The 19,629-nt window shown below is 45.3% G+C and overlaps 1 protein-coding gene, 1 long non-coding RNA gene and 1 other non-coding gene across 3 annotated transcripts in view; 1 reads left to right on the top strand and 2 right to left on the bottom strand.

Annotated features, from left to right (window-relative positions):
* The window catches only part of LOC131275041 (uncharacterized), a 40,577-nt gene extending 24,959 nt beyond the window's left edge, over positions 1-15,618 (top strand). The window contains exons 2-3 of the long non-coding RNA XR_009182450.2: positions 800-872; positions 15,520-15,618. This is a non-coding gene — a long non-coding RNA (uncharacterized lncRNA). The remainder of the gene's footprint in view (positions 1-799; positions 873-15,519) is intronic.
* TRNAC-GCA (transfer RNA cysteine (anticodon GCA)) lies at positions 13,374-13,445 on the bottom strand. Its single transcript has one exon. It is a non-coding gene; the product is annotated as a tRNA-Cys (tRNA).
* Positions 15,619-16,560: 942 nt separating the features above from the next.
* SPMAP1 (sperm microtubule associated protein 1) lies at positions 16,561-19,250 on the bottom strand. The gene is made up of 3 exons (XM_004454936.2): positions 19,044-19,250; positions 17,668-17,767; positions 16,561-16,813 (listed from the first exon to the last, which is right to left on the bottom strand). Exons 1-3 carry the CDS (start codon positions 19,248-19,250, stop codon positions 16,656-16,658), a joined length of 465 nt encoding a protein of 154 aa, XP_004454993.1. The 3' UTR covers positions 16,561-16,655.
* Between the last annotated feature and the right edge of the window lie 379 nt (positions 19,251-19,629).

Consider the following 19,629-nt stretch of genomic DNA (forward strand, 5'->3'; position numbering starts at 1 on the left):
ACAGAGAAGTCCACGGATTAATGCCTGAGGAACCCTGGGAAAGCTAAGAAGTTCTCATTACCAGGAAGGGTTGAGGAACTGGGCTGCAAATAGAGAACTTTGGTGAAAGTAAAAGCAGCAGATAAGAACCTAACTCCCATAAATAAACATAGATTTATTTGTTGAAGAAACTGAATCTACTTCTTGCCCCACTTCCACATGGCCACAGACTCTCAGAACTGCAGTGGAGTGTATTAGTCAGCCAAAGGGTTGCTGATGCAAAATACCAGAAATTGGTTGGTTTTTATAAAGGTATTTATTTGGGGTAGGAACCAGGCCATAAAGCATAAGTTACTTCCCTCACCAAAGCCTATTTCCATGTGTTGGAGCAAGATGGCTGCCTATGTCTGCAAGGGTTCAGGCTTCCTGGGTTCCTCTGGGCACAGCTCCTCTGGTTTCTCCACAAGGTCAGCTGTAGACTATCAGGCAAATGGCTCTGTCTCTCTCCCTGTGGCGCCAGCTTCAGCATCAAACTCCAGCATCAAAACTCCAACATTAAAAGCCCTCCAACTCTGTCCTTTGCCATGCCTTTTATCTGTGCCCTACTGGCACAAAAGGTTTACATAATTAATCAAGTAAACCTACGAATCCAATATAATCTAATATGCTTAGAGGAAAAGATCAGTTTACAAACATAATCCAAATATTTCTTTTTGGAATTCATCAATAATATCAAACTGCAACATGAAGATTATATGAAAGTCTTCTTATTGACAAACTGGATCACCAATTCCTTTCCTCCTCCTTTTCCCACTCACAGAATATTAGCACCAAGGAATATACCCGTGGCTGAAGATCTCAGGATTTTCCCTTGGAGAAACTAAATGGCTCAGGTAGGAAAAGAGCATGACCCAAAGATACAGACATTTGGAAGGTCCCAAATGAAAAGGTTGACTCACTGTTGGGCTGTCCACAAGAAAGTCCACCAGTCTACAAGTCCTGCCAGAGCACTCAGAGCTTCAAATGGTGTTTATGCTGTGTACTGTCTTTTAATTTGGTATATGTCCTCAATATAAGAGCCTAGGAGCATAGCAAATAACAGCAGAAAAGATATTGAGGAACCAGAGACAGTACTGGGAGAAGAATACATCAGAAACACCCATAATCTTAGAGAAAGAAGAGAAGAAAAATTATATCTATGAAACAAGAACAGGATGTGTTTACAAAGGAACAATCAGAAAACATGACAACTGAAATTAAACAGCCAAAAAAAAAGTTAGAAGATAGTGTTGAGGAAGTCTTCTAGAAAGTAAATTAACTTTTTGGAGTAATAAAATTGTTCTAAAAATTTTTTGTGGTGATGAATGCATACCATTGTGTTTATACTAAAAGCATTAATTATACACTTTGGATAGAGTATATGGTACATGAATATATCTCAAGAAAACTGCTTAATAAATGAATAATAGTGCAAGAAAAGCCAGAAATAGCAGCTATGTACATCAGGGGAAGCATAGAAAGATCAAGAGATGAGCAATCTCCTTGTTTGTCTATTTTTTTGTTTATTATTATTATTGAAATAATGGGGAAGCAGATTTGGCTCAATTGATAGAGCATTTGCCTACCATATGGGAGGTCCAGGGTTCAAACCTAGGGCCTCCTGACCCATGTGGTGAGCTGGCCCACATGCAGCGGTGATGCACGCAAAGAGTGCTGTGCCACATAGGGCTGTCCCCCATGTAGGGGAGCCCCACGCACAAGGAGTACACCCCTGCAAGGAGAGTCACCCCACACAAAAAAAGCACAGCCTGCCAAGGAGTGGTGCCACACACAGGAGAGCTAACGCAGCAAAAGAGACACAGGTTCCCGGTGCCGCTAACAAGAATGCAAGCGGACACAGAAGAACACAAAGTGAATGGACACAGAGAGCAGACAATGGGGATGGGGGAGGGAAGGGGAGAAAAATAAATAAAAAATAAATCTTAAAACAAAAAAATAATGAAAATGCTCTAATAATGGTTGAGGTGATGTGTGGGCTTGCTATTTTGAGCTTGCTACTTTGAGTTAGCAACCCACGAGGACCGGGCGGGCTTCCACGGCTCGGCGGTGAGCCCCTAGGCCAGCGCGTAGGCCTAGGTTCTCCAGGTGTGGGGGACGCGCGGTAAAAACCACGGAGACAGCCTGTGAGAGTGAGCTAGTCCACTTTATTGCGGAAATACACTTGATTATATAAGGTCGGGTCAAGGGAGGGGTAGGAACGGGGGCGGATGAACTACGGGGCGGTAGTGGATAGTGGATAGTGGTGTGCAGGCAGCTATGAGGTAGGCGGTGAAGGATAGCAACGGCTGGAAAAGGGAGATAACAAAGGCTAGGAGGAGGGGTGAAGGGAGGCAGCAACAGTGATGAATGCACAACTATGTGATTGTAAAATACTACTGATTGTACACTTTGGATGAATTGTATGCTTTATTAATATGTATTGATAAAATTGATTTGCTTTTTTAAAAGATAAAAAGGTAAAATTAGAGAAAAGTCTTTATTTTATTTTATTTTTTTTTAAGATTTATTTATTTATTTAATTCCCCCCCCCTCCCCTGGTTGTCTGTTCTTGGTATCTATTTGCTGCGTCTTGTTTCTTTGTCTGCTTCTGTTGTCATCAGCGGCACTGGAAGTGTGGGCGGTGCCATTCTTGGGCAGGCTGCTCTTTCTTTTCACGCTGGGCGGCTTTCCTCACGGGCGCACTCCTTGCGCGTGGGGCTCCCCCACGCGGGGGACACCCTTGCGTGGCACGGCACTCCTTGCGCGCATCAGCGCTGCGCATGGCCAGCTCCACACGGGTCAAGGAGGCCCGGGGTTTGAACCGCGGACCTCCCATATGGTAGACGGACGCCCTAACCACTGGGCCAAAGTCCGTTTCCCAAGAGAAAAGTCTTTTTTTTTTTTTTTTCATCCTTTTTTTTTTTTTAATATTTATTTATTATTATTATTTTTTAATTACATTAAAAAAAATATATGAGGTCCCATTCAACCCCACCGCCCCCGCCCCCCACTCCCCCTACAGCAACACACTCTCCCATCATCATGATACATCCATTGCACCTGGTAAGTTCATCTCTGAGCATCACTGCACCCCATAGTCAATGGTCTACATCATAGCCCAGACTCTCTCACGTTCCATCCAGTGGGCCCTGGGGGGATCTACAGTGTCCCGTAATTGTCCGTGAAGCACTATCCAGGACAACTCCACGTCCCGAAAACGCCTCCACATCTCATCTCTTCCTCCCGTTCCCCACACCCAGCAGCCCCCATGGCTACCGTTCCCACACCCATTCCACATTTTCTCTGTGGACATTGGATTGGTTGTGTCCATTGCACACCTATGTCAAGTGAGGGCTTAGATTCCACATGGGTACTGGATGCACTCTTCCCACTTCTAGTTTTAGACACTCTAGGCTCCATGTTGTGGTGGTTGACCTTCTTCAACTCCATGTTAGCTGAGTGGAGTAAGTCCAATAAGTCAAAGTGTAGGAGCTGAAGTCTGTTGAGGCTTTGGGCCTGGGTGTCATATTATCAGTCCAGAGATTCAAATCCCCTACATATATCTTAAACTCAGCACCAACTACAATTTCAATAAAGTAGCATGCAAGTCTTGTGAAAAGAGATCCCCTCTGAGTCCATTTCCATCATGCAGAAACACCAGCTCCAAAGAAGGGCCATCTGTCATGGCAGTGAACCCCTTCTGCCATGACCATAGAACCCGTGGGTCTCTTTATCCCTCAAAAGAACCAATACCTGGGGTTGTATCTACCTTATCTGTCTCTTAGACTCTGTTCAGTTGTACATAGGGGTATTCCTTCCGACAACCTCCAGACTCTTTTTTGGAGACTCACAGCCTTATAATCTCATTTCTTCTTTCCATTTCCCCCTTACATTAGGTCAAACCGCTTCCCGAAGTCATGTTATTATATGTAGACAGGTATATTCTGCTGTTCCGCATTGAATCTTTAATTCAAGGTCATTTTCTAGTTGCTTCTTCAGCTGGTATGTGGTAGTGATCCCTCGGTGCCAGGGAGGCTCATCCCCGGGTGTCGTGTCCCACGCTGGGGGGGAATGCATCACATCTACATGCTGAGTTTGGCTGTGAGAGTGGCCACATTTGAGTAACATGAAGGCTGTCAGGAGGAAACCCCCAGGCACAATGCTACTCTAGGCCTTGTTCTTATTGCAGGTGCATAGGCTCAAAAGTGTAGCCATTAGTATCAAGAGCCCACTGTTGGGCCCTCCTTCCTTCCTGGTTCTTGCCGTTGCACCTGGAGGATTGCCGCTGCTCTCCCAGGGCCCACAACAGTGACCCCCCGGCCAGGAGCCCAGTACCCCCCCAGCTGTTGTTTTTAATTGTTTCCACTATGGGTATATATAGACATTACCATATACCCTGGGCATATGCCCTGTATAACTCCCTGTCAACCATATATATCCTGTCAATAACATCCCATATCAGTATTCCTCCGCTGCCATTGTTGAACCACTCTGTGATCCAAAACTTCCCGTAAAGTGAATCCCAACATAATGTCAGCTTCAGAAGTCTTAGATCACCAAAATTCATATATACAATATACAGTATTTCCCCAGATCCACCATAAAACCTTTTCCCTTCCACAGCAATAATCTTTTAACTTATTCATATCATATTTCCTGAAACTGATGTACAGATTCCGAAACTATAGTTTTCAAACAAGGTAACATTTGTGCTTACTATGTGGTCCATACTTTAGGTTGTACAGTTTTCTAAATTTTTTAGTTATCCTATGTTTTTTCTTATGGTTTTCATTATTAGTCTGTCGTCCCCTATATGTTTTTGGTGTAATATTAGCTGTTTTATATTCATCCTCGTGTACTCTCACATAACTCCTCTTTTGCCCCCTTATTTACCTTTGTTCTATCCATTGCACGTCCATTTTCCCCTCCCCTTAGGGCCCACAACGCCTGCCAATCTAATGCCCTGGGAGCCGTCCTTTCTCACGAGAGATACAGTTCTCTCTATTCGACGGCATTAGTCTTCCCCAGGATATGGGTCCACCCCACCCAATGGTAGAACCCACCTTGGCAAAATGAGCCTTCAGCTATTCCCTCCGGAGTCCGTCCCGCATCAGACCATACCCCCTGAGCGTCCTAACCAGGTGACCCTCCTACTTATACTTTGATACGTTTTACTCAACATTTAGTTCTCAACGAACTTCTGGCACTCTCCCATGTTTGTATGTTGCCCCTCCCTCCCACCTATTTCTTGGACCATATTACCCCTCTTCCCATCCCCAGCCCCCCTCAAACCCAGAAAACCCCACCCGAAGGTAACCCCTTGCCCCCATTTTGTCCCTTCTTTGTGCTCATACTTACCCCCAGCTCATCACAGATTCCACCCCTACAGACATTAACTCACATCCTTCCTCCACCCCCCGATTTCCAGTAAGCCACTTTTCCAGACTCTAGCTCTCTGAGGCAGTTAACTTATTTCATATCATTGAGGTCATATAGTATTTGTCCTTCAATGCCTGGGTTGCTTCACTCAACATAAGATTCTCAAGGTTCATCCATGTTATCACGTGTGATTGTAGTGTATTGGTTCTTACAGCTGAGTAGTATTCCATTGTGTGTATATACCACATTTTATTGATCCACTCATCTGTTGATGGACTTTTGGATTGATTCCAACTTTTGGCGATGGTGAACAATGCTGCTATGAACATTGGTGTACATATATCGGTTTGTGTCCTTGTTTTCAGATCTGATGGGTATATACCCAGCAGTGGTATTGCTGGGTCATATGGCAAATCTATGGATAATTTTTTGAGAAACTGCCAAACTGTCCTCCAGAATGGTTGGATCCTTCTGCATTCCCACCAGCAATGGATGAGTGTTCCCCTTTCTTCACATCCTCTCCAGCATTTGTATTCTACTGTTTTTTTCATGGCTGCCAATCTTATGGGAGTAAGATGGTATCTCATTGTAGTTTTGATTTGCATTTCCCTGATAGCTAGGGATTTGGAGCATTTTTTCATGTGCTTTTTAGCCATTTGTATTTCTTCTTTGGAGAAGTGTCTGTTTAAATCTTTTTCCCATTTTTTAAATGGGTTGTTTATCTTTTTGTTTTCGAGATCTATGAGTTCTTTATATATGCAAGTTATAAGTCTCTTATCAGATATATGGTTGCCAAATATTTTCTCCCATTGTGTGGGTTCCCTTTTTACTTTCTTGACAAACTCCTTTGAGGTGCAGAAGGCTTTAATTTTGAGGTAGTCCCATTTATCTATTTGTTCTTTTGCTGCTCATGCTTTTGGTGTGATATTCATGAAGCCATTTCCTATTACAAGGTCCTGTAGATGTTTCCCTACACTGCTTTCTAAGGTCTTTATGGTCTTGGCTCTTATATTTAGTTTTGTTTGTATTATTTTATTTTCCCCTTCTATTTTTGTCTTTCTTGTTGCTTTTACACTCTCCTCCATCTCTGACTGTCCTTTTTTTCCTTTCTTCCTGCAGAATTCCCTTAAGAATTTCTTGAAGGGGAGGTTTCTTGTTGATATACTCTTTCAGTTTCTGTTTATCTGTGAATATTTTGAACTCTCCATCATTTTTGAATGCTAGTTTAGCTGGATAGAGTATTCTTGGTTGGAGATTTTTTTCCTTTAGTACCTTGACTATATCATACCACTGCCTTCTTGCCTCCATGGTTTCAGATGAGAAATCAGCACTTAATCTTATGGAGTTTCCCTTGTATGTGATGGTTTTCTTTTCTCTTGCTGCTTTTAGAATTTTTTCTTTGTCTTGAGCATTGGATAATTTGACAAGTATATGTCTTGGGGTGGGCCTGTTGGGGTTTATGACCAGTGGAGTGCGCTGTGCTTCTTGGATATGTACATCTGTCTCTTTCAGTAGATTTGGGAAGTTTTCATTCATTATTTCCTGCAACACTCCTTCTGACCCCTTTCCCTTCTCTTCTCCTTCTGGAATGCCTATAATACGTATGTTTGAGCGTTTTGCGTTATCATTCAGGTCCCTAAGTCCTATCTGGATTTTTTCTACCTTTTTATTGACCACTTCTACTATCTGTTTGATTTCCAATGCACTGTCTTCCACATCACTAATTCTCTGCTCTGCCTCTTCTAGTCTGCTGATATTTGCTGCAAGTGTATTTTTGATTTCTTGAATTGTGGTGTTCATTTCCATCATATCTGTTATTTTTTTGCGCATGTCTGCAATTTCCCCTCCAAGTGTTGTCTTCACGCTGTTAACCTCTTTCATTACTTCATCAAATTTGTCGGTGATAAATGTTCTGAGATCTTTCATTGCTTGTGCGAAGTCCTGCCCCCCTTCCTGATTTTCAGTTTGTTGATTGGATTCAGCCATGTTTTCCTGATTACTGGTTTGGTTTGTAGATTTTTGTTGCTGTCTTGTCAACATTTTTTCTTGGCGGGTTTAATCAGTTCCTTAGCTTCTTTGTCTAGTCTTAGGGATTAATTAGCTGTTGTTTTTGCGTAAGTGTTATATCTTCTCTTTGTCACTTTGTTCTTCTTATTCCAATTTCTTATTGCTAGTTAAGCTCACTTTAAAGGAAAGTATTAGTGCTGGGGAAAGTCAATTGTGTAAGGAAGGAAAAAGTGTGAAGTAGTATTGGTGATATATGTTTACAAAGCAACAATATGAGTTCTGGGAGGATGGAGGTTAGATCATGTAAATTGTGTAGAGTTATAGTAGTAGGAAAGTACCTATAATGAGGTAGACGACTGAATATGGGAGGAATGTGGTACGTACTAAGAGGCTATTGTTTTCGTGAGAGAGGGAAAGAGAAAAGAAAGGTAATAGTTTCAGGGACGAATACCAGATGGAAAACTAAACAAAGGTATTAGAAATTAAGAGTTAGACACTTTGTGGATCAAAGAAAGGGAGATGGAATATAGGAGAGATAGCAGATGGTGGAGGATATCAAGTTGTAGGGGAAAGGGGATAGTGTAGATAGGCTAAATCTATTCACAGAGAAATGAGGCAGTGGAGGGTGAGGAAACCCAGCAAATGTGAGGTATTTCCTGTAGGACCTATTGTATTGTTAAGGTAAAATAGTATAAGAAGAATATTGGGGACAAGAAAGAGAGGATTGAAAAAAAAAAAAAAAGAACAACAAGAACAACAACAACAACAGAAAATTAAAAAAATAAAAAAAAAACCAAAGAACAGAAACCCCACCGCCAGGCTCGGCTGGGCTCAGCTGGGCTCCGGTCCCCCGCCCGCCGCCCGCCGCGGCTCGGCTGGGCTCGGCTGGGCTCGGCTATGCTTGGCCGGGCTCGGGTCCCCCGCCTGCCGCCCGCCGCGGCTCGGCTGGGCTCGGCTTCCCCTCCTGCCGCGGCTCGGCTGGGCTCGGCTGGGCTCGGCTTTCCCGCCCGCCGCCCGGCGTGGCGCAGTGCAGCTCGGCTCTCCCGCTCGCCGCCCGGCGCGGCGCGGCTTGGCTCGGCCGAGCTCAGCTGGGCTCGGCCGGACTCGGCTTCCCCGCCCACCGCCCGCCGCCCGCCCCGGTGCTAGCTGCCTAGGCTCCGCCTACCCAAGGAGGGAGTCCTCCACACGTAGCTGGGATCTCCGTGTATATTTCACAGATGGATCCTCTCTGTTACCTTCCCTCCAAATCGATGTCCAGACACCTCCGGACCAGGAAAAATCCCGAAACAGCCGGTCCCAAAGAGTCTCCGACGCCTCCCAGCCGATTCCCCCCAGGAGCTAGTAACCGGGAAGTTCACTCAGCCGCCATCTTGCCTCCCCCTCCTGAAGAGTCCCAAATTGTATCTTATAGACCAGTCCTTTCCGTTACCTTCCCACCAAATCGATGTCCAGACACTTCCTGCCCTGAAAAAATCCTGAAAAAGCCTGGTCCTGGAGAACCTCCAGCGGTGCCCAGCTGCCTCTTCCCAGGAGAGACGGCAAGGCAAGCTCACTCAGCCACCATCTTGCCGGAAGTCCTCGAGAAAAGTCTTTAAATGAACAAATGATGGGAAAGAAATTAAGAAATAATAAAATAAAATAAAACTTTTTAGTAATAGCTTTTTTTAAAGATTTATTTATTTCTCCCCCATCCCTCCATTGTCTACTATATGTGACCATTCACTGTGTGTTCTTCTGTATCTGCTTATATTCTCACTGGATGGCTCTGGGAGCTGATCCTGGGATCTTCCAGGGCAAGAGAGAGGTGATCATTTTCTTGCACCACCTCAGCTCCCTGGTCTGTTGTGTCTCTTATTGCCTCTCCTCTCTGTCACTTCTTGTTGCATTATCTTGCTGTGCCAGCTCTCTGTGTGGGCCAGCACTCCTGCGTGGGGCAACTTGCCATCACCAGGAGGCCCTGGGTATCGAACCCTGGACCTCCTATATGGAGGACGGGAGCCTACTTGCTTGAGCCACATCCATTTCCCAATAGTAGCTTCTTTTTTTTTTTAAGATTTATTTATTTTTATTTATTTATCTCTTCTCCCCCGCCCCCCCCCCCAGTTGTCTGGGTCCATTCGCTGAGCGTTCTTCTGTGGAAATCTGTGTCTCTTTTTGTTGCGTCATCTTGCTGTGTCAGCTCTGTGTGTGCGGCACCTTTCCTGGGCAGGCCACTCCTTATGGGGTGCACTCCTTGTGCGTGGGGCTCCCCTACACAGGGGACAACCCTGCGTGGCAGGGCACTCCTTGCGTGCATCAGCGCTGCGCATGGGCCAGCTCATCACACAGGTCAGGAGACCGTGGGTTTAACGAACCTTGGACCTCCCGTGCGGTAGGCTGACACCCTATCCATTGGGCCAAATCTGCTTCCCAACAGCAGCTTCTTAAGGTAGGACTTGAGTTTATAATTTGAAAGCGTTCATCAAATATATCATTGTAAAGTTTCAGAACATCAAGAACAAAGATTCCCAATGGCTAGTGGAGAGAAACAATTCACATACAAGAATAAGAATGAATTCAAACTTCTCAAAAAAAGCTAAAAGACAAAGGAGATTTTCACATTTCTGAGAGAATTTTTTTTTTCCACCAAGAATTCTATTCCCAGACAAACTATGAAGTATGTGGGTAAAATAAAGAAATTTTAAGACAAGCAAAAATTCAAACATTTTAACTCCTATATATATGTTTTTTCTCAGAAAACAACTGGGAGTTATTCTCCATTAATGTAAAGGAGTAAACCAAGAAAAAGGAAGACTTGGTCCAGGAAACATAGGGAAGAGGGGAGAGGAGATCCTCTGCCACCAGTTGGGCAGCAGGTACAGACAGCCTCGTGGGACGGAGGATGTCAGGAGGAAGTCTGCCTTGAAAAATTAAACTGATAGGTTTGGACCAAATTAATGATTGTTCTGATAGTCTGTTGAAGGGTTTGGAAATAATTGCCAAGAGGTACAAAGGAAAATAAGAAATGAAAAATGTGGCAATTATCTTTGGGGGCAAAAAGAAAGGCCATATATGAAAGAAATGGTACTATGGTGGTTACGGATTGACTCAACAGTGAACAGTATTTACACAATCATGATAAAGTGAACATGATTATTTTAAAACAAAATATTCTGGTTTTAGCAAATGGGAAGTGAGAAAGGGGTGAAGGGACAAATCCTTGACTGTCAGAACTGGAAACCAGGAGATAAATGATCATGCCTTCTTCCTACAATGGTTACTTGGGAAGAAAAAATGTGCTGTGGCCATGTAGCAGTTTGATATGGTTATGAATTCCAAAAATAGATATTGGATTATGTTTGTAATCTGGTCTGTACCTGGGCATGATTAAATTACGACTACGGCTTTGATTGGGTCATGTCATTTGGGCATTGAGTCCCCACCCCTTAGTGGGGATAAAAGGCATGGCAAAGGACAGAGTTGAGGGTTCTTAATGTTGGAATTTTGATGTTGAAATTAGATGCTGAAGTCTTAAGCTGGAGCCCTGGGGAACGAGACAGAGCTGTTCACCTGATAGTCAACATGTGATCTTGTGGAGAGAGGCAAAGCCTAGAGAGCCTCATAGTCTACAGCTGTCCTTGTGAAGAAAATAGGAGCTGAGCCCAGAGGAACTCAGGAAGCCTGAACCCTATCAGACTTTAGCAGCCATCTTGCTCCAATACGTGAAAATAGACTTTGGTGAGGGAAGTAACTTATGCTTTATGGCCTGGTGTCTGTAAGTTCCTACCCCAAATAAATACCCTTTATAAAATACCCTTTATAAAAACCAACCATTTTCTGGTATTTTGCACCAGCGCACCTTTGGCTGACTAATACAGAATTTGGTACTGGGAGTGGGGTAGTGCGTTTGCAATTACCAAAATGCTGGAATGGTTTTATAAATGGGTAAGGGGTATTTTTTGGAGGAATCGTGAGATGCTTGATGGAAAAAGCCTAGATCACTTTGAAGAGACTATTGATAACAAAATAGATGCTAAAGAGACTTTTTATGATGCCTTAGAAGTAAATGATGAAAGTATTATTGAAACCGGAGGAAAGGCGAGCTGTGTTTTAAAGTTACAGAGAAATGGGAAGCAGACTTGGCCCAATGAATAGGGCGTCCACCTACTATATGAGAGGTCTGCGGTTCAAACCCCGGGCCTCCTTGACCTGTGTGGAGCTGGCCCATGTGCAGTGCTGATGCGCGTAAGGAGTGCCCTGCCATGCAGGGTTGTCCCCCGTGTAGGGGAGCCCCGTGCGCAAGGAGTGCACCCCGGAAGGAGAGCCACCCAGCGCGAAAGAAAGTGCAGCCTACCAAGAATGGCGCCGTACACACGGAGAGCTGACACAACAAGATGGCGATGCAACAAAAAGAAACAGATTCCCGGTGCTGCTAAGGATAGAAGCAGTCACAGAAGAACACACAGCAGACAACTGGGGGGGGGGGGGTTAAATAAATAAATAAATCTTTAAATAAATAAATAAATCTTCAAATCTTTAAAAAAAAATAAAGTTACAGAGAACTTAATAAGATTAACTTCTGGTGTTTTATGGCAGGCAGAATTTGAAAATAGCAAGCCTGGGCATTTAGATGAAGAAATTTCCAAAGTAAACCTGGAGAATGCAGCGTGGCTTCTGCTTGCAGCTTATAGCAAAATGCTAGATGAGAGAGAACTTCCCAGCTCGTCTTTGGAAAGCCATCATCTCCCGGAACTCCTCATCACTGGACTTTCACTGTAGCCCCTGGTTGTGGCCTGCCTGCAGAACCTGGACTTGTGCATCCCCACAGCTGCATGAGAGACTCTTATAGAATTGTATACTATTGACAGATATCTCTGGTTGATTATCTCTAGAGAACCCTGACTAACAAGGCCATATGTCTGTTTTTGCACCCAAATACCCCTCCAATTCTGGGAGAATTCCTCGAGCTGGGAAACTTAGTGAAGCAATACTACCATCCCCCCCCCCCATCCCACCCAGTCTTCCCCTTCCCTGGCAGAAAACAGCATATGCAACATACCACGGCTCAGCCAACCAAATGCTCCCGTTAGCAGTTTGAAACTGGAGGAATTGTCCTGAAGATCAGGTGCTTGTAGGACAATATCCATGGCCCAGTGATGAGTGCCCCGGATTAGCAGAACCAGCTATGGACACTTCCAGTGACAAGACCTGGATGGGATTTCCCTGTGTGGCCACCTATTGTTCCTGCTTTCTGAGTTATGTCCTCCAATCTTCCCATCAACTCTGTGAGCTCCCACTATGCTTGCAGTAGATTCCTTTACTGTTTAAAATGGCCAGAGTGGGTATCTGTTCCATTCCAAGAATTCTGAACTGCGCAACAACCAACCAAGAAAAAAGTGTCCTTAACCCATAGAGAGGGGATTGATTACATGGGAAAGCCAGCGACAGGTTCATAACACTCTTCAGATCAGATAGAAACAGCCCTTTGAATTTTAGGATTAGCTGAAATTTTATATCATGAATATTTTTTAAAGATATGTCTTTGGGCCAAGAATAAATGCTCTTCCTCTGGATTTTCTTACAGCTGTATGTGAATATGTCAATTCCACTACCCTGAAAGCTCCTAGAGGAGAGGGGCCCTCCTCTTTGTCTTTTGATGTCTGGCAAACTTGCATGTACTAAGCTCTCAAGAATACATTTTAAAAGAACGTATATATTTTTACTTTGCCACAAATCAGATTGCCAAACTGTGTTCAGAACTCTCAGACCTAATCTTAGATTGAGAATTTCCTCAGGGGCTTTGTCTTAACTGAAGCCCAGGGAAATCCTATAGGGGCCTGTCCCAAGTGGTCCCTTGGAATGCGGGAGGAATTATTATTTTAGGCCAAGAATGAGTTGAAAATTCCTTGCCTTTTTTAGGGACTCTGGAGCTGTGACTGGGGCTGAAGAGGGATTTATTCCAACTTTCAGGGAAAAGAATGGAAGTTCACAGGGGGCACCCGGATTTGAACCGGGGACCTCTTGATCTGCAGTCAAATGCTCTACCCCTGAGCTATACCCCCAGAACTTGCTTCACCTCTCTTTCTTGTCTACTTCTGATGACTCAATATAATCAAGTTCCACCCACAACAGAACTCTAGTAAGCTTTGTGTTCCAAAGCCCCACCTTCTTTTGTATCCATCATCTGCTTTGGTTTTTCTCCTGGCCACCAGTAAACTGGGTGGGGGCACTTGGAAAATGACATCCTGGAAACTAGCTGAAAAGGAAACTGCCATTGTAGTCGTGAAGCATATGACAATATGAATGAACCTGGAGGACGTTATGTTGAGTAAAGCAAGGCAGGCACAAAAGAACAAATACCATATGATTGTGCTACCATGAACTAAATATATTGTGTAAACTCATGGAGTTAAAAACTAGAATATGGGTCACCAGAAAATATAATGAGGTTAGAGAATGGACAGCTGAGAGTTAACTTGTACAGAATTGATAAAAAGATGTTAATCTTTGGCAATGAATAGAAAAGGTGAAAGCACAACTTGTTTGTAACTAGCAGTCTATTATATGGGTATGACAGTGGTTGAAAGGGAAAGACTAAGGTCATGTATATTACTAAAAGGAAAGCTAAAAAACGTAACATGGAACAGTATAGCATAATAAAACCTCATGTGAAATATGAATATCAATAATATTTCATATATAAGTCTGCTTTTCTTTGAAATGGAACAAACGTTATGTATGTGAATGTTACAAGATACTACTCTCAGGCAAAACAAGAACAAAAAAAACTTGATGCTAAGTGAAAGAAACCAGACACAAAGTATAACATATTGTATGATTCCATTTATATAAAACGTAAACATATATAAATTTATAAAGATGGAATTAGATTAGTGGTTATGTAGGGCTGGAGAAGAATGGAGGGATTGAGAGGTGACTGCTAAGGGGTATGGAGTTTTTCTTTTTTGGAGTAATGAAACTGTTGGAAAATCTTTTTGTGGTGATGAACGCACAGTACTGTGATTAAAAGTCATTGAGGGAAGTGGACTCGCCCCAATCAGTAGGGCATCCGCCTACTGCATGGGAGGTCCGCAGTTCAAACCCCGGGCCTCCTTGACCCGTGTGGAGCTGGCCCATGCGCAGTGCTGATGCGTGCAAGGAGTGCCATGCCACGCAGGGGTGTCCCCTGCGTAGGGGAGCCCCACACACAAGGAATGCGCCCCATAAGGAGAGCTGCCCAAGAATGGCGCGGCACACACAGAGAGCTGACACAAAATGATGCAACAACAAAAAAGAAACACAGATTCCCTGTGCCACTGATAAGAATAGAAGGGGTCACAGAAGAACATACAGCAAATGGACACAGAGAGCAGACAAGGGGGGAGAGGGGAGAAAAATAAATAAATTGCTTTAGGGTGGGGGGTATATGGGGACCTCATATTTTTTCTTTTTCTTTTTTTTTTTTAAACAAATCAATTTTATTGACACATATTATAAAGCATACAATTTACCCAAAGTGCACAAGCAATGTCATTTTGTATAATCACATTATTGTGTGTTCATCACTTCAATCATTGTTAAAACATTTTCATTATTTCAATAATCATAATAAAGAATAAAAACAGACAAAAAATTCCTCACTTCTTAATCTCTCTGTTTCCCCTACTGTACATAGCTGCTATATGCGGCTATTCTTGCACAATTATTTGTTTATTAAACAGTTTTATTAAGATATATTCACATACCATATGATCAAAGTGTCTAATCAATGACTTTTTTTTAGCTGTTAAAAAGTCCTTTATTGTAAAACTGTAAAATAAATAGAAAAATAAATAGAAAGTAACTACAAATTTTAAGGGAGAGTACAAGGCCTGGTTAGATTTAAAAAAATCAATTATAAAAAATAGACTGTGGGAACATATTTTTTCAATGTAACATTTAAAAGAAAATAAAGAAGGAAAAAAAATTCAGTACAATTACAAAAAAATGCTATCAATCGTAAGAATGTTCCATACTAGGGAAAGGTGTTGGTGGTGGAGTGGTATATGGGTATTCTATATTTTATGCATGATTGGTCAGTAAACACACACATTTTCTAATTAAAAAAAAATTTTTTTTAATTGCTTTTAAAAACAGGCGGGAAACAGACTTTGGCCCAGTGGTTAGGGCGTCCGTCTACCACATGGGAGGTCCGCGGTTCAAACCCTGGGCCTCCTTGACCCGTGTGGAGCTGGCCCATGCGCAGTGCTGATGCACGCAAGGAGTGCCCTGCCACGCAGTGGTGTCCCCCACGTAGGGGAGCCCCACGTTCAAGGAGTGCACCCGTAAGGAGAGCCGCCCAGCGCAAAAGAAAGTGCAGCCTGTCGAGGAATGGCGCTGCCCACACTTCCCGTCCCGCTGACAACAACAGAAGCAGACAAAGAATCAAGACGCAGCAAAAAGACACAGAAAACAGACAACCAGGGGAGGGGAGGGGAATTAAATAAATAAATAAATAAATAAATCTTTAACAAAAAAAAAACAAAAACAGGGAATGCATATAGTTTTGTGTTGAGTGCCTGCGTCACATGCGTGAGGTCCTGGGTTCGATTCCCTGGTACCTCCTTTTAAAAAAAAAAAAAAAAGGAAACTGCCATAAGCAGAAGCAGAGAAATTACGTTCCATAGTCCCTAGCTGTCTACAAGCTCAGTATCACTATGTCAGAATCCTTGGGCTAAAAAAAGCACCCCCAGATGCCATCTTGTTTACCCACTGCCTTATGATGAATTGAGGGTGGAAAGAAAAAGGAAGATGCCAGTTATTTTAGTGAATCTATCAGGAAAATCCAAAAATCTTTCTTGGGTCACTGAACGAGAAGCCCTGTGGCGAAGGCCTACTTTTCTTGGTGGGAACCGTAGCCAGCTCCTGACCTGGGGCCATGTTGATGACTGGGTAAGTGCTGTGTTGAGCACTACTATGTAGTGCGGTTCCTTCTTATCACCTCAGGGGAGACCTGAGGCCTCTCCTTTCAAGCCTGGAGTTCCCTGGCATGGAGTATTAACAGTGGAGGCGGGAGAAGCCCTTTCTCTCTCACATCACCTCCATTAAGTGAAGAAGCTGGGGATGGAAAAACCAGCCTGACCACCATCCCCCCCACCACAGGGAAAAAACAGCACATTTGGGAGACACAACTTTTTTAAAAAAATTATATTAATAAAACATAACATTGAGAGGTCATCTAAATTTCTGTCTTAGAAAATCTGGATTGAGGGTCTTGACAGGAAGAGACGTTGTTAGAAGAGAGGAAATTGGGTGACTTCTCCAAAGACAGACGGGCGCTGACGGAGGGCTGGGGTGTTCCGGCGGTAGCCAAACCGACCGCTGTACCCGTTGATGGGTTTCAGATCTGCATTGTAGTGGTCATGCCCGGTCACCTGCTGGAGAGAATGCCCTTGGGGGGCAGGGACAGAGGCCTGAGCCTGCACTCAGCTCCCTCCTTCCTCCCCCTACCCTCCCACAGTGCTGGAATGCGACTTCATGTCCAGAGCTGAGCTCTCAATCCTCAAATGTCCCAAGCCTCTTGAATGGAAAACGAAAGCCTGGTGAAGTTGAGGAGACAGAAGACTTTCCTAGAAACCAAATCTTGTTCTGAAAACAGTTCCAAGAGGAGGGTGAATGCTATGTACTGAGATAGGAGCCAGGATCTTCTCGGCTTGGCTGAAATTGTCTGGCACTAGGAGAATTGAGAAAACCTCATCCTTGCCTCTGACCCATTGGAGAAAATGGATGAGGTGAAATTGGCCAAATGGGGTAAAGGAGCATGTGACTAGTGTTCTAGCCGCAGGTCGGTAGGGTTGGGTTGGGACGAAGGATCCTCCTGCCAAAAGAACATCTCTCAACTCCCCCTTTCCCATTGCTGCTAAATCAGTCCTGGAAAATGAGCAGGACACAACCTACTCTCGTACTCTGGGAGTGGTGGAAGGAGCACAGGTTTTGGAGGTAGAAGGAATGGAACTGGAATCCCAGCTCAGCTTCTTAACAAATTGTTTTCACTCCCTGACTCTGTTTTCCCAGCTGTCCTACACGAGGGTAAAGGGAGGGTAAAAAGCAGCTGACCTGTGGTAGGTGCATGCTGTTAGGAAGCACTGTAGCACCGTCTACTCATGTGAGAAGGAGAAAGCTGGAGGATGCTGTCCCTGGGCCTCTTCCCCCAGCCAGAACTCTCTATGCTGTTTCTCTCTCTGAACTCTGAAACTCACACCTAGGGGGGACCAGGGTGAGGCTGGAAAGCCAGGTGACACTTGCCTGCCCCTGCCCAGTTTCTCCTGTTGAGGTATCTCTGTCCTGGACCGAAGATGTGGAAGTAATCTACTATCCAGCCATCCCTTCCTGTACCGCCATGATCCTGAGGGTGAGGGAGAAAACACAAAAGACTGGCAGCGTGGTGTGGAGAGGCGCGCAGTACAGAAACCCCTAGGCTTGCTGGGGAGAGGAGGGAGGGGGGGAGGGCCAGGGGATACTGGGTGAGACAGATTAAGTATATTTTTGACCTGTCTTACTCAGGGAAAAGCAGCGTAGCTTGGCGGTTAAGGATACAGTCTCTGTTGCCCACAGCCTGGGAACCAGTTTCAGCTTTGCCACTAACAAACTGCATGACCTTGTGCTAATAACACAGATTTTCTGGACCTCAGTTTCCTCATCAATAAAATAAAGCAGGCTGTGAGATTTAAATGAGATAGTTCAGGTAAAGGACCTGGCATAGTAAAGTTTCAATAAACATTATCTTTACTTAAATGAAAGTAATATCTATCACAAATGGTGGTTGGGACATTTAATCGAATGCTTATAATTGAAACATAAGTCCCAAAAGTGTGTACACCACATTATTTTACAGTTTTTAAATACCCAATTTCCTCCCTCCTCCCTCCCCTGACCCCCGATTCTGGCTTCTTCTGACGCAAAAGTTGCATGAGTAGTCAGTAGGTTCTCACTCAAGGATGGCACACGCAGATGTGTGTCCATGTACCTTTAGTGCGCACAGACGCGCACACAGACACAAAATACCCAGGAGCTGCCCACAGTTTACTTAAGGCCTCCTCGCTCCCCACAGCGCTGACACATATGAACAGGTAAATAATGGAGGCACAAACGCTGGGGGGGTGGAACCACCAGCGAATGGCCGCAGTCTCGGATCCGGTGGAAATACGGGCTGGGGGAGCGCCCGGCGCCGCGAGGGGACGCCCGGGGCAGGCGGCGGCGCGCAGAGGCCGCGGAGAGCCGCAGCGCGGGCCCCTGCGCCGCCACGCGCGCAGCACGCCGGCCGCGCCGACCCCGTCGACCCCGTCAGCCTTCCTGGTCTCTCTCACAGACGTCACACGGACTTTCGCGTTTTTAGGAGCTCTGCGGGGGCAGGTCGCGCCAGAGGGACGGCCTCTGACGTCACAAAGGACCATGGGACCGATTGGTCTAGGAGAGGCGGAATTTCAGCCTAGCTTCTCAAAAACCCAAAGGAAATTTATCTCGAAATCGGGAGTGGAAGCCGCACCACCTGTCGCCCCGCCCCTCGGCTCCCGGGGTGCGTTCGGGCAGCTGAGCGGGTGGGGCTGCGGGCGCCCCCTGGCGCTGCGCGCGCTGCGGCGCTGGCAGGGCGGGGACCGCGGGCTCCCCAGGCGCGCCTATACCTGGTCGGTCCTTCGCAAAACGGGCGGCACCACGCGACTCTGGAAGTAGCGGCGGGCGTGGCAGTCCTGCTGCGCGTTGTAGGGCGGGATCGCGGACCAGAGCTTGGGCCTCAGGCCTGCGTAGGTGCGGGCCACGGTGCTCACGGCCACCCCATCCAGGATGAAGCCCTTCTCCAGCCGCAGAGGACAGTCGCACAGGTGTGCCATCCCGACCCCGCAGCCCGCGCAGGGCCTTACTGTGAACGGAGGAGACCCCGGGCGGGGCCTCCCTTCGAGCCCGCGCGCACTGTTACATTGTTACGTGGTACCAAGGCCACTGGCGACACAAATCCTAGGGTCCCGCTCCACCCTGGGTCGGCAGTGGGAAGCCCTAGGGCGGTGGGGGAAGTGGCTGGCGTGGCTCTGAGGTGAACTATGACCATGCCAGGTGAGATGACTATGCCAGAGGAGTCAGGTTGAGTGGGAGAGGAGGAAGGAACTTCCTGTGGGCAGTTTGCATGCAGTCGGCTCCAGCTCTGCAAGTTTTCCTTCAAGAGGAGCAAGGTCGGTGTTCTCTTCTCCCACGGTATTCTTTTTTCCCCCAATT

The sequence above is a fragment of the Dasypus novemcinctus genome, chromosome 21, assembly GCF_030445035.2.
Source record: "Dasypus novemcinctus isolate mDasNov1 chromosome 21, mDasNov1.1.hap2, whole genome shotgun sequence".
Classification (NCBI taxonomy): domain Eukaryota; kingdom Metazoa; phylum Chordata; class Mammalia; order Cingulata; family Dasypodidae; genus Dasypus; species Dasypus novemcinctus.